This window comes from Montipora foliosa, chromosome 3, assembly GCF_036669935.1.
Source record: "Montipora foliosa isolate CH-2021 chromosome 3, ASM3666993v2, whole genome shotgun sequence".
In the NCBI taxonomy this organism is placed as follows: Eukaryota; Metazoa; Cnidaria; class Anthozoa; order Scleractinia; family Acroporidae; genus Montipora; species Montipora foliosa.
Window position 1 is genome coordinate 47,664,294 of NC_090871.1, and position 15,000 is coordinate 47,679,293.

The 15,000-nt window shown below is 38.4% G+C and overlaps 1 protein-coding gene across 2 annotated transcripts in view; it reads left to right on the forward strand.

Moving 5' to 3' along the window:
• The window catches only part of LOC137994923 (QRFP-like peptide receptor), a 5,116-nt gene extending 561 nt beyond the window's left edge, over window positions 1-4,555 (forward strand). The window contains exons 1-2 of one of the 2 annotated variants that reach the window (XM_068840501.1): window positions 1,244-1,340; window positions 3,475-4,555. In XM_068840501.1, coding sequence (XP_068696602.1) covers window positions 3,475-4,443 — 969 coding nt within the window. In that variant the 5' untranslated portion in view covers window positions 1,244-1,340 and the 3' untranslated portion in view covers window positions 4,444-4,555. Of the gene's footprint in view, window positions 1-1,243; window positions 1,341-3,474 lie in introns of those variants that run through there. The other variant, XM_068840502.1, reaches the window with a different exon arrangement.
• Window positions 4,556-15,000: the final 10,445 nt, after the last annotated feature.

Below are 15,000 nucleotides of genomic sequence, written 5' to 3' on the forward strand. Positions count from 1 at the left end.
CTGTTATTGTTTCAAAATTGTATATATGTTGTCGGTCAAATCCGTTCTCAGGTTGAAACCGTTTTAATTTTTACCTTATAGGTTAAATTCGTGATCCGTATTTTACCTAGGTTGAATATGCACTCTACCTTGTTAGGATTGAAAACACCAATACCTTCCCTCAAGCTCCGTCTTACGCATCTCAAAACATTTTCTTAATGTTTCATATTATATCATCTTATCACCTTCTGCATTCATACACTGATCGATTTAGTCTCAACATTACAACAAAGTTAGGGAACAAAGAACTGTACTGTCCACTTACCGGTGATCGAGCTCAGACCTTCCAGATCTATAGTCCTGAGTCTTCACCACTACATTACGACGAGGAACATGCGCAACCCAACACAGTTCTTTTCATAAATCACTTTTGTATCATACGTCAATTGATATCTATTTATAAAAACCAACACTAATTCTAACCTGACCCTAATTTTTCTCTAGGCTTAATTTAGGCTTCAAAAAAGTTTCTTCAATCTATCTGAGTGCGTATTCAACCTAGATAAAATGAGGATCACCAATTTAACCTAGGTTAAAACGGATTCAACCTGAGAACGGATATTACCGGCAACATATATGCGGAATTTTATGATCTTTGTGCGAGCTAGTTGTCTTGGTAATGTACTGATGACATGACATTTGAAAGTTTAAAGCCTAAATGTCAAACCTGTCTTATTTAATAAACACTAGAATATACTTTCATTACCTCATTACATATTTCTTTAAAGCGGGCAACAATGGACCCTTTTGCAGATACGGCAGCCATTTTGATATTCTATTGTTTCGAAAGACATTAAGGGATGCTAATGATAATGTATTTGCACCCTGGGCAGCCCATAATAGCTATTTGAAACAATAGAAATCAAAATGGCCGCCGTATCTGCAAAAAAGTCTATTAGTTCTTTTGCAAAATGCCGACGATCAATAAATGATGACCTCGCGGAGGTGTTATTGTCCTACGCTGGACAGGTGACCAAATTTGTGAATTAACCTTACTTTAAACTTCTTCCTCTCTGGCTTTATCTTTTATAGCAAATTTTCATTCAGCACAATTACGCAAGTTTAAGCAACAGCTAGTAAACTCGAATACGTTTTCTTGGAAGAAAATATGTATTGTCCGTAACTTAACTGAAGTTACACTACTAATTTTTTCCACTTAAATGGTTCGCGTGAGGGCGAAGCACAATGACGTCATTGAATTTAATGGGAAAATAAAAAGGTGTCGTAGCTCGCATTTTGGAGTGTAAGGCAAGGTTGATGACAAATTGCCCAAGACGAAAACTGAAAGAGGTGTATCCAAGGTTAGTAATTTAGCGTCTTAAAAGCAACCATTGTACTTTATTTGCCTGCTTTGAAATTCTTTTCAACAGTTGAAAATAATAAGTTTTGCAGCAACCGGTTTCCTGTTATCATGTTGGCTGGTTTTTGTTAAAAACGGGAACAAAAGCCTGGTATATTACTTCATTTACCTTCTTGTTTTTGAACAAACGGTAAACAAAATTTAAACTAACTTGAAATGACAATAAAACTAAGAAAAACAGGATGACTATATTCGTGCAAAGCTGTAATAGTTTGTCTATCTTCCCCAGTCGTTGTCTTCTCCTTCGTTTTTCTTCTCTTTCGTCTCCTTTTATTCTTTATTTTCGTCGGTACTCTAAGGCATTTTTTATTGATTTTTCAAATTTCAAACTTCAAGAAATGTTAAAATTTTTTCATTCCCTTTTCGTAACTTAATTTGCGCATTATTCTCGTATTCTAAAACCTTATTGACTTTGGTCGGATTTTTAAGCCAATACTTTAATCTGTTATTGTTTCAAAATTGTATATATGTTGTCGGTCAAATCCGTTCTCAGGTTGAAACCGTTTTAATTTTTACCAAGAGATTATAATCTCTTGTTTTTACCTTATAGGTTAAATTCGTGATCCGTATTTTACCTAGGTTGAATATGCACTCTACCTTGTTAGGATTGAAAACACCAATACCTTCCCTCAAGCTCCGTCTTACGCATCTCAAAACATTTTCTTAATGTTTCATATTATATCATCTTATCACCTTCTGCATTCATACACTGATCGATTTAGTCTCAACATTACAACAAAGTTAGGGAACAAAGAACTGTACTGTCCACTTACCGGTGATCGAGCTCGGACCTTCCAGATCTATAGTCCTGAGTCTTCACCACTACATTACGACGAGGAACATGCGCAACCCAACACAGTTCTTTTCATAAATCACTTTTGTATAATACGTCAATTGATATCTATGTATAAAAACCAACACTAATTCTAACCTGACCCTAATTTTTCTCTAGGCTTAATTTAGGCTTCAAAAACGTTTCTTCAATCTATCTGAGTGCGTATTTAACCTAGGTAAAATGAGGATCACCAGTTTAACCTAGGTTAAAACGGATTCATCTGAGAACGGATATTACCGGCAACATATATGCGGAATTTTATGATCTTGAACTTGGACTTGAACATTTAAAGGACTCGACAAAAAGAAAATGTAGTGTAAATGTATCAAATTATTGGCACTTATCGTTTGAAGAAAAGAGCCAAGTTTCTCGAAACCTATACATAGTCAAAACATTTCAATTTCCGCTATTTAACAAACGTGTAACAGGTATAGATTATTTTCGGTCTTTCAGTTAACGTAGAACAGCATTGAAGTATTGAAGTATTTTGGGGTAGATTATAAAGAACCTACAAGGAAAAAGTTAAGCAAAAGTCAACGATTTTGTGTGCGCTTTTACAAGACATTTAGCAAACTAACTCGGGAAACAACCCAGAAATGTGTGCATGGGGTTGAAACATAGGCTGTTTCCCCAACATTGTCTTCTCAAAGATAGCATCCGCTTGTGGATCAATATTCAGACTCATCAACTCGGGCTTTTGTGCTCGATGTCAATGCGCCACTTAGAGGCCGCTTTTATTGGTTCTATTCTGTGTCACTTCATTTTCAGCTGCTTTATCAAACGATCATGATAAAATACATTTTAGCACGGAATGTTACGAATACGAAGTGCATTCGTTCATTGCCTTAAAGCGAGATTGCGTGAATATGAATAATCACGATGTTTTCGTGCAAATTGGGACAAAATATATTGTAAGGTTTCTAAAAGCCAACTAAACTGCACGAGCCCAGAGGTCTTAAATTTATCAGTGTTTAATTTTTTAAAATTGTACGAAAAAAAAAATTGTGGCTCCTTATTGATATTAAATAAAAGAAAAGTTATGATAATTGTGCAGGGGACTCACATTTGATTGGTTATCTGTGATTATTGGCCAATCAGAATGCTTAGTTTGTTACCTTCGATTTTCTTACCGAATTACCTCTTTCCTCTTTTTTGTATTGCGTTACCTAACAACCGCATTTCTCTTAGCCGATCACAAACTATCCTAATGTTCTAATCGTCGTTTTCTTTCTTCACGTAGATGGCCAATGTTTCTCATCAACAAAACAGAACAGTTACTCCAAATTTCGGGCGCTTTTCTTCATCCGAGTGCATTGCCTGGCTGACAGTAGTTAACATCGAAGCTGTTGCTATGGTGACCATGAATGCCCTTACAATCATTATTTACCTGAAAGAGCGAATCCTTCGCAAGCGTAGCATGTACCTGGTGATCAGCCTGTCGGTTGCAGACATGTTTGCAACATGCAACTTGATCGTTCAGAGTTTGGTATTGGGCAACGATTGTAACTTTTGGGACATTAAATTGTTCAGGAGCATCAGCTTTTTGGGGCATTTCTTTCCAGCAGCCTCTGTAGCAAACCTTGCTGCTATTTCTTTGGAGCGGATGCACGCAACTTTTCGTCCATTCAGGCATCGCCTCATCAAAAAGAAGATATTTGGAGCAGCTGTTGCGGGTGTTTGGTTTACAGTTGCCCTGTCTACAGGTATTCTTTTTTCACCATTTTTCCTGGGCCGCTCAGATATCAATACTTTCTTTCACATCCAAGCATCATACTACTCGTTGGGGTTTTGTTGCCTTTTAATCATCGTTGTTTCTTACACGTCCATCGCTAGGAAAGTCTACTGTGGAAAGCATCCTCAGCATCATGGTGCAATCAGAAGAGAAAGAAAACTAACCAAGACATTGTTCATTGTAACAGTTGTATCGTTAATACTAGTGATGCCATTTACAATTTTCTGGTTTCTTTTTAGTGTTACTTCGGGCGAAATGGTTGAAACCATTTCTCATGAAACATGGTCGCATTTAGCACTATCCTTAAAGTGCTTATTTCACGGAAACTCTCTTATAAATCCATTGTTATATGCATTAAAAATGCCAGAGTTCAAAAGAGCTCTGTTTTTATTATTGCGTTGTAGATCTCGCTCGGAGCCAGTTCAGGTTTTTCCTCTTAATGACTTGAAAGTTGTGAGATTTCACTCAGTTAACTGATGAATATTTGTTTACCAAGTATATAAAAACTGAAGGTTTTAGTACTTTCGTCCTACTTCTCTCTTTGTTTTTAATTGGAAACACTTTATTCAAGTTAATATAAAGGAATATGTGTAAATATGCATGAATGCTAAGCTTGATCTATTCAAATATATTAAAGTTTGTAAGGAATTGTTTGCTCCTTTTTAGCTTATGTTTTTGGCTCGATACTCACGTTTGCGATAAAGTACTAACTTTCTATACTACTTTCTACACTGAATTTTGACATAGATAAAGTTGATGTATGTATTTATTTGTGTCACAGTGTCACATAGATTGGAGAGCTGCATGACGCGAACAAAAACAGGCGCGCGAGAAATGGACTCGCAAAATAGGTGAGCGCGCAAAACTGGCAAAACTTAGAGAAACAATAATACAATACATACTTAATTGACCGCTCCCCATAGGGGCTTTTCAGGGCCAATGAAACACAACGAAACGACAGAACAGAACAAAAACAACTGTTAAGAATCCCAACTGGCTGGAGGCAAACCAGTTGGCTATTTACAAGTGCAGCTGGGAAGTTTAATAGCTATAGCAAGCAACGAGATTGGTGGCTGACACAGTTGTCCTTTACGGAAGCTAATGAAACTCATGCCTCTTACCTGAACAGGGTTCTTCGCGATATCGGAATTGTTTTCACGAACAATTCGCTAGGGTCTGTGATCCATAGCCCTTGCAGGTAAGTTTATTTGAGGTTAGCCTATTAAATAAGTTGTTCAATTCAGCATTGACAATTAATTCCAATGTCTTGAGATTTTCGTGAGAATAAAAGACATAGGTGTCATCGGCAAAAAAGGAAAAATTTTAGATTTCTGGAGCAATGTTGAATATCGGGAACACATAACAAAGAGAGGAGCGGCCTTAAAACGGACCCTTCGGGTACACCACAACTAACTACTTCTTTATCCGAAATGTAAGAGTTAATCTCAGTTGTTTGAGTACCATTTGTCAAATAAGAGGAAAACCACTGATTGACGATTCCTCGAAAGCCGTGATAATTAAGTTTATCAAGTAATATTTTATGGTCGACGGTATCAAAAGCTTTCTTGAGCCTCGAGCACCCCACAGGAAAGAGCCTTCTGTACATATTGGTACGGATGGTTTCTCAGTACCATTTCAAGTATAGCATGTTCAGTTGAGTGTGCTTGACGAAAACCGTATTAGGATGACGATAACAGCTGATGTTTTTATATGAAAACCTTCATTCTGTTGTACCAAGAGATTATAAAGGTAATCTCTTGGTTGTACATAATTTTCTCAAAAATTCTATTGAAGTTTGACAATAATGAAATTGGTCTATAATTGCAGGCATCAGTTTCGTCATCAGCTTTGTAGATTGGTATAATTTTGGACATTTTCGGTTTAGAAGGATATGTACCTAGACTGACAGACTTGTTGAGAAACTTTACAAGGACAGGAGATATTATACCAAAAGTTATGTAGGTTCAAGAGTACCAACCACGTGATTTATTATTCGGAATGGATAAAATTTCAAGTTTCACTTCATGCGAAGTAACAGTATCTGGTGATTTGGAATTACTGAGATAGTCCATAAAGGAATGCTCAGCTTGAGGCATTTTAGTTGCTAGATTATTACCAACACATGCGAAATACTTATTTATAATGTTGGGTATACGCGATGGGTCATTGACGATGCTATTATTGATTTCTGGATCCTTAAGTTTATTGATTAGCTTAAGACGTCTTCTCTTCCGACCATTTAGTAGCGCATTTATAGCTTGCCACGTTTTCCGCATATCATTCAAGTTGTTCTTGAAAAGTTCATGATAATAACTTTTCTTACTAAGCGAATCAGAGTACAAATTTTGTTTCTGCAATATTTATATTTCTCAAAATCACCGGATTGATATAATCTATTTTTGTTTGGATTGAAATTCGTAATTCCTTGGTTATCCATGGCTTGGAAAATTGTTTTGATCTTGCGCTTTGAGAAAGTTGTAATTGGAGTATGTTTATTTACAATTTTATTAAATGTTTTATAGAACGATATGAAGATCTCATCTATCATTTATACCTGGTTTCTCTATGATTAAATTTCAATCAATTGTGGCAAATTCATCAAAAAGGTGTCAGAACAAAAATGCGAGAAATCACGCTTCTTGATTTGCCTTCGTTTGATTCTATCTATTGTCGATGCAGGATACAAAACTGCGAATAGTGGTCGCTAACATCTGAAATAAGGTTGCCACTTACAACAAACTGATCCTGAGATTATAAACAAAATATTGTCAGTAAGACTGGCTGAAGTTCTGTAAACCCGTGTTGGTTTATCAATCGTCGGAATGAGATAACAACCTAGCACACATAAATTCTTAACTGCCGCAGAATATTTCTCTACTGCGCCTCCTCAAGATATTTAAAAAAATTCTACGGTGAATTGCCGGTTGTCAATATACGATTCCAAAAATTACATTTTTCTTTTAAGGGAAGCGCATTTCGACCCATAACGCTTGGTAAGATTCATTCGAAGTTGCTTCTAGGGTTATGTAATCAAGCGTCTCATCAATAAAAAGGCCAGCATCTCCACACGCTAGCGAAAAGCAGCAATCTTTTGGTTTAGAGAACAACGCGAACAAGCACCAATGGCCAATTCTTTCAAATTTCTATCTTTAGTTAAAAACTATTCGGTCCGTACCCATGCATCCAGTTGCAAGATAGTTCGCCCGTAATGTACAACGTGAACAAGATTAAATAATCGCGAAGTTGACTTACGATAGCACTGGTTTTCGCTAGCGACTGAGCCGGAGTCGGAGTCGTAATCAGAAACGCAGAGCGATACCATCTAGTGAAAATCAAGTCGGAGTCGGAAGCAGAATACCGATTCCTCTTCTGATTCCACCGCTTACGATCCAGTGAAAACTGCATTGTCGGAGTCGGAAGCAGAAGCTGAAGAATAAACCAATCACAATGCTACATTCCAGGCATTGTGATTGGTTGGTTCTCTTCTGCTTCCGACACCGACAATCTAGTTTTCACTGGATCATAAGCGACGGAGTCATAAGCGGAGTCGGAAGAAAATGGGAACGTTCTGATTCTTCCGTCGAGTTATGACTCCCCTTACGACTCCGACTCTGACTCCGTCGCTAGTGAAAACCAGCCTTACGTCATATTCTTTACGTGACGTTTTCCTTGAGGTTGTCGTTGCCCTTGCGTAATGAAACTCCCCATTGTTGGGTCCAATAGTGCTTGGAGGAGAAGTGGTTTGCACTGAGCGGAATGATTTACTATTGCTTCGTTTTTTGCTAATTTACTTGGATTCGAAAGTGGGCACCAATGGCCACGATTCTAAATGACCGAGCACTGACATGTTCAATATTCGCGATAAACAAAACCAAGGAGTACATACTATAATGGCGATTTTATTGATCTCGACCAAGAGAAGATCTTTGGTTTTCATAGTGGCTTAAATTATATAGCGTAATTAATTGTCAGGCCAAACTATATAAGTTGTACAGCGAAACACGGGGCCCGGTTTGCGTTAAATGTTGCAAGTGATGCTGAAAAATCAATCAATTAATTGATTAGTAATGGTAATTGAACTGAGTGGAGTGCAAGTTGGTCTGAAATCATACGTGTGATGAGCGCGCCGTGCAAGTTCGATTTGAAATCACAAGTATAATTTTAGACCAAAATTGCACGACACGAATTTCATTTGCCACTTTATTGGCACCCCGGAAATACGTTTTTGTGACGTCACAGTAACTGGTCAGTGTTCATCAACATAGGCTTTCGAGTTCTGAAGGTTTTGAAGAGTGTTCTTAGAGTTCCATACGATATAACAAAAAAAAAAAAAAAACAATAATGCTACTAACGTGAGCTGTAACTGCAACTTTAATGCTAACAAAACAATAAGCGAGAAGACTATCAAGAAAGTATGCTAGATGTCTTTTACCCTGAATCGGTACAATCTCATATTCACTAAGCAAAGTGTCTTGTTCTCACAGGTGATTTCTGTCGCTGAAACGATGCATACTCGACTTAATTTTTGACGGTCGAAACACTCACGAAATTTTTGCTCACTTTAAAACACCTTTAAAAGAATATTTTGTCAGCCACAAATTTTCTAAGGATTCCATTTGCCTTTTAAGGTAAGTTATTTTGACCATTTTCTCCTCTTTTACCAAGTTAACACGTTTTACCTCGGCAGGCGAATTAAGTGTAGCCTCCGCTCTCTTTCCGTGACGTTTTCCGTTCCTATCTCCACTTCTTTGCGATGATCTTCTAAATAGGGAGTTTAAAGGCCCTGTCAACATTTTCTTCAACAGCGACGTTGAAACGTTTGCCCCGCCCCCCACCCACCCCCTTTCAACCGTGTTGCAACATGTTTAATCGAAGTTGAATCGAAGTTAGAACAGTTTGCCCATCCCAGCACTCAACATCGTTCAACAAAATCAAACGGGATATTGACGCAAATGTTGAAGCCCTTTGACCGGGCCTTAAGGTGATTCCCTATAAATATATTTCCGATTAAACTTCGCATAAGGAGATGATAAAAATGGGGTACGAGGCTGACAAATACGGCTATTTTAGCCACTTTGACAATTGCAGTGCATCCCCGATGTTGGACAAATTGAGCTCGTTTTTATAAATGCAATCCATGATATAAAGCGGAGCGTGGTGTCATTCTATGGTAAATTCACTTACGTACCTGAAAAAATGTACTTGAATGGCTTTGGGATTACCTATCACTCCAAAATAGATTTAACTTGAGCGTGGGCTGTTCGACTCGTAATGGATCCTTCTGTGCAATTTTATCAAATTGCCAAAAAACTGGTCATTGACTATTTCACCATCCCATAATGCAATTCTTTCTTTTTTTTTGGGGGGGGGGGGGGTCTTTACATGAAAAAAATACAAGTTAATTACTCTTGGGACGGTATTATGCTTCAGTGAACTGGATATCCATTGTTTTAATGTTTAATGCAAATAACCCCCAAAACGAACTGTATAATGGGATTGGTGAAAAAAGCGAATAGATGTTTGCTGATTTTTTTACCACTCCACGAAGACACCATTCGCAACAAAAATAGCAGCCTGTGTAGCAAGCGTTCCTGTTCTAAAGAAGAGAACCCAAACAATTTTCTGCAAACTGGCCGCGCGAAAGTTGGGGCAAGAGACTGAGGGAACGCTTACAAGAAGACCCCCTATTTTTGAAAAACGCCCACCTTTTCTTGACATGCGCTGACTGACGTCTTATCAATAAATTAGCCAATCACGGACAACCTTGTTAACACATGTTGACTTCCGTCAAAACAAACCGAGGCACCGAGGAGACACTGAGCGATCACTGCAGAATTTGTCAGTGTGATTTTAATGTTGAAAATGTAACGGCAGCTTCTCAGCCGGGTAAGAATGGTTATGTTTATTCCAAGAATTTGTTTAAACCACCGAAAATAACTGCCAATTTTCAGAACGTGTAACGTGTTTAGGAACATAACTCGTACAGAGTTCGATGGATAGTAAGGTTGCTAAATGCTAAACTCCACCAAAGCAGACCATGAAACCATTCAAGAAGTTTTAGTTGCGATTTTTAAATAGGGGCGATTTCAGTGCGACTTGCTGGCTATTTCTTTGTGTAAAGTGGTTGACGAAATGAATCATACTATTAGAATCTCCTGGAAATTATACAGGAAAACCTCCTCGCTGGTTTGATAATCTACAGTACGTTTTTGGTCAAATCATCACGAAATCGTAGATGAAATAGCAAATAAAAATACTAAAAAAAAAAGAGCATGACCGTGCAAAGGAGCCGCTTTCTTCTCACAATAAAAGAAGATTTAACAGGGGAGCTATGTAATTGTCTTCATCTTGATCAGTTCATGATGTAGGGCAAGGTAAGCAGAGAATTTGACGACTACAATACAGTTTATTTCCTTGACCCTGAAACCGAATCATAAGGGCAAGATGAAACGTTCTGCAAAGTTACTCTGTCTATAGTGGATTCAGAGCCACCTTAAATCACAGAATTAAGGTAACTCTGAATTCGCCAGACAGAACTCTTTTAAATTTTGCAGAACGTTTCATCTTGCCCTTCTGATTACTTCTCAGGGTGTTTTTACAGGGCTTCCACATTGCCACTGTGACATATTATGTCACAATTATGACTGCATATTGTTCAGCAATAATCCATGTTTCATTTGGTACCACAATATTGCTAATACATGATACAGCGTTGTAGGGCCGATCCTTCTAATAAAAGCGTTACGTGGAGGAGTTGAAACTGTTCAGCGCCTCCTTAAGATTTTTCCGAATCCTGTTGTCAAAACGGCCATTACATCTACACAGCTAAAAAGATGGCGCATTGACAGTTCTTGTTCCCTCTTCAATGTAAAACCGAGACCCGATTCGCTCTTCAACACACGATTACAAACCTTCCACATCTTCTGCCATTATCTTTGTCACGCTAAAACTAACAAGTAGTATTTTGCTCGAAAATGTGTCACCTGTCAATCATTGTGACTGTGTCGCACCAATCAGAAGCCCCCGTTCGTGGACGAACGGGTTTTTCAAAAATAGAGGATCTTCTTGCAAGCTTACCCGCAGTCTCTTGCCCCAACTTTCGCGCGGCCAGTTAAGGAAAATTCTCTCGAACCGGAACGCTTGCTACGCAGGCTACAAAAATATGAAATAAAAAATGGGGGTCACCGTACTCTTCCAGAACTGAGAAAATAACCATTCCTTGACGGATTAAGCTTGGCGCCAATGAAAATCCGCCATTTTATCAATGTGCCCGCGCTACTGCGCATGTTAGAGGTGTTTTTAAGTAAACTTTATACTTCTTACGGTCAGCTACCATATCTCACAAAAGAAAAAACTACAAAAAACTCGGAAGAAACTTATCTGATGCGACGGAATATTAGTCAGAGTATCATTTTCACAAACCAAATATTCAGTCTGAATTTGTCCCTCGTTAAGTCCACAGGGAGAGCTCATGGAAGTAAAAAAATGTCAGGCCTTCCTCATTCTTCGCAATGAGGAAACACGTGCACAATGGTGGAATGCCGTAAGAACTCCAAAGCGGTAGGCAGATCAGCGTCTTTTGGGCCCAGGGGACTGGCAGCTTTTTGGAATGAGGGGGTGAAGGAGGAAAGAACGATGTACAATGAAGAATATTAGTATTGTATCCGTGTTAACGAGAGCGTGATAATTTCATGTGTATGGGTGTGCGTGTGTGTGTGTGTGTATGGAGATTTTTGTAGTGGCGAGTCTATGGATTTTCAACTTCGCATTTAAATTAAACAAAATATATTTTCATGAAAGATCGTGGACCAGTATTCTTCACATTAACAGCTTTTTAATAGGACTGCTTTTCATAACTATAATAAGATATTTGTTTACAAACATTGACGTCAAATTTCTTTTGATATTTAAATTTGCCTACCACTGAACAAAAGAACCCTTTGTTTTGGCATCCAATAAGGCTCTAGTTGGCACATTAATATTAATAGGTGACGTCATTGATATCCTCGCTATATAGCAAGCTGAGCTAGAGTCAAATGCCTGAAAGAGGAGGGGTGGGCTGACTGACATAATCAACTAACACATTTGACAATATCTGTACTTGCACACTCCTACTTAATTTAATTAAGTGGTTTAATTTTTAATTGAACATTTTTATTAATGTTGTGACTTGATCACACTTATTTTAAAATTCATTAACAGTAAATGGCCCAAAAGATTGGAAGAAGCAAAGACTGACACTCCAAGGAAACAGCATCTCCTAGATGATTGCTCCGCCACATCTGATGATGTCATGCAATTGAATAAAGAGGCAAGTAAAGAAAGATTGACAAAATATAATAAATATTATACAACTTAAAATACTTTGTACATGTAAGAAACACCAACACAGTATCACAGGGCTTGTAACTAAGAGTCTACTTCATTTTAGTTCCATTTTTTGGCTAAATCACCGAAAAGTTCTCATTCTGGATGTCTCATTGTTTAAATTGTTGTTTTGGTCATTTTATGATTTGGAGTTTTCGTGTATTAATTCATTGAATGCGGTTTTCTTGCATCTTCATCATTTCGTTCTGACTCATTATGAGGACTTTTTAAAATTTGGTTGAATGATGTGTTTCTGTCTTAAGTGTAGTACGTTGTAGAGAAATACTAAAGCCCCATTTGAAAGTATCATACATTTTTCTTACTTTAGAACAGAAAGATGATCAATGAAATTTTGCTCAAAGTTATGAAAGAGCAAGGACGTTCTGCAAACAGGTTCGCAGAAGTGGGAGACGTGGATTCTGATATGGCTGTCGAGGTAATATGTTTTTGGTATTTAAGCCGTGCACACACATACAGAGAGTCATTTCAGCGGCTTTGGCAATGTCAATGTCGTAACGTGTAAATAAAACGTAATTTTCCCATTGGACCATCGCTTCCTGTGCATTCGGGAATCAAAAACGAAATTATTTACTTTTCTTGTTTCATTTATATTTTATACAGAATGCCCCAGCTTCGCTTCCCATGAAAAAGAAGCCGACTGATTACTGATGAAATCATAATGCCCAGTATCGAAGAATACACTGTGCATTTTAGCTTAACTGTTGTCGTCTCCTTTACTGTGTTATTTTACTCGGGACAGTTGTTAGATTAGGTATTCATAATAATGCCTCGAAATAACTTTGCCCAAACATTCCACATTCTATGCATTTCACTGGGATAGCTTGGAAAATTCATTCCTCTTTGCCCCGCGTTTCGCACTGTCGTCCGCCATATTGAATTTCACGCAGTTGCCTATCAATAATGTCACGTGGACACGAATTTGAGCAGTGATTGGCTAATGGTTTGTTTTGGTAGTGGTTATCAAAATTGATAACGATCCTGGACTGCTCAAGAGAAATTGAAAACAATGCCTATGCAATTTTGCAATTTTTTTTTTTTGGGGGGGGGGGGGGGTAGGGGTGGGGTAAAAGAGGTGTATTATGGAATCTGTGCAAGTAGAGAATGTTGCTCACATGACTCTTTATGACACTTCTAATTGGTTGCAGCGAGCGCAAGGCCCGACAAAAAAAAAGGGTCCATCCCACGATAGCCGACGAGGCCCGAAAAGACATTTTTAGATCTAGCACTGTCAGATATCATCCGACAAGCCCTTATCTTGTCGCAGAATTGCCTGAATTCACCATGCGCTAGCCAACAAGTGAACACTCGGGCGCCAAAAATAGGCTAGTGTGCGGAGGCCTTTGAAGAGCTTAAAAACACGACGTTTTCGAGCCACCGTGAACGGCAGCGGAAGTGAACATATCACATGCCAGGACAGAAGTGCCTCACAGATTTTGAACCTCCTCATTTCTAATAGAGAATTGATACGAAGCAAGACAAATGTGATTGTGCGAAGAGAAGTTAAATAGAAGAACAGCTCTCTTCCGGTTGCCCTCTACATCTCAAAAAAGTCGCGTGCTTAAGCTCCGTTACCTGTGCGGCATCAGCCAATTAAAAAATTCCCTCTTGCCTCCAAATTTTCGAGAGGGATGCAACACCTGTTCCAATTCTCTGGGTAAAGACAGTAGAAACGTTTAAAGCAGTTTTTAATTTGTCCAGCATGCCAAGGGGCAACAACTTTATTTTCCCCGGCATTGTTACCTAGATGCACACATTCAACTACGACTAAATGACTATAACGCGAAACGTAAGAAACATACATGGATATCTATTCGCCTGTCGGCCAGAGAAACACAGACGCTTTCGCGTTAACCAATAAGGGACTTTTTGCTGACGTCACTGTTTGCATTTTGTTTCATTGACATACGAGTTTGCGCACAGAAGGCAACATGATATTTACAAATTGACTTTAAACACTCTCGTCACCGGAGCCTCGGGTCTACCCAAGGCTCTGGGAAACTCTGTGTCGGAGGACATGCGCCGTAGGGTTCTCATAGCCAAAAATTGGCTATTTGAATCTTACAGCGCCTGCTCACTCCTCGTGCTAACATGAATGCACCAATTAGAGACGCTTTTAATTGTTCTTCACGAAAACCAATAAGAAGACACTTTGCTTCACGGTTCCCCAGAGCTCTTTTCTCCCTCAGTCAAGAGAAAAGCTGTGGGGTCGAGATTGGACTTTCAAAGGTAAAACGGAGAGGTTAAAATTGGTTAAATGTTCAGTTGACCCTCTCATATAAAAACTGAGAAAATTTGGGTGGAAAACGCGCTAATGATCTCATATATTATGTGTAAAATTTCGCCACTTTCAAAGCATCATTGCTCGAAGATTATCTGGTCTTGGCGGTTTTCACTTGACGTCATCACCGTCGTGTTCGTGGACAAAAACAAAAGATGTCTCACTAATTAACTCCTTTTGTTCATCCACCAGCAATTGTAGATTGCAGCATTGTTATCTGTGCCTCAAGAGACCGGTTGCAAACCTCCTATATCGCTTTCAAATTTTCACAGATAGCTCATTATGCAATGTTCTTTATTCTTGGTTGACAAATTGAAAAACGATATCCTTGTCACGGTCATAATGAGGCAAAAAGTGTAAACAGATTC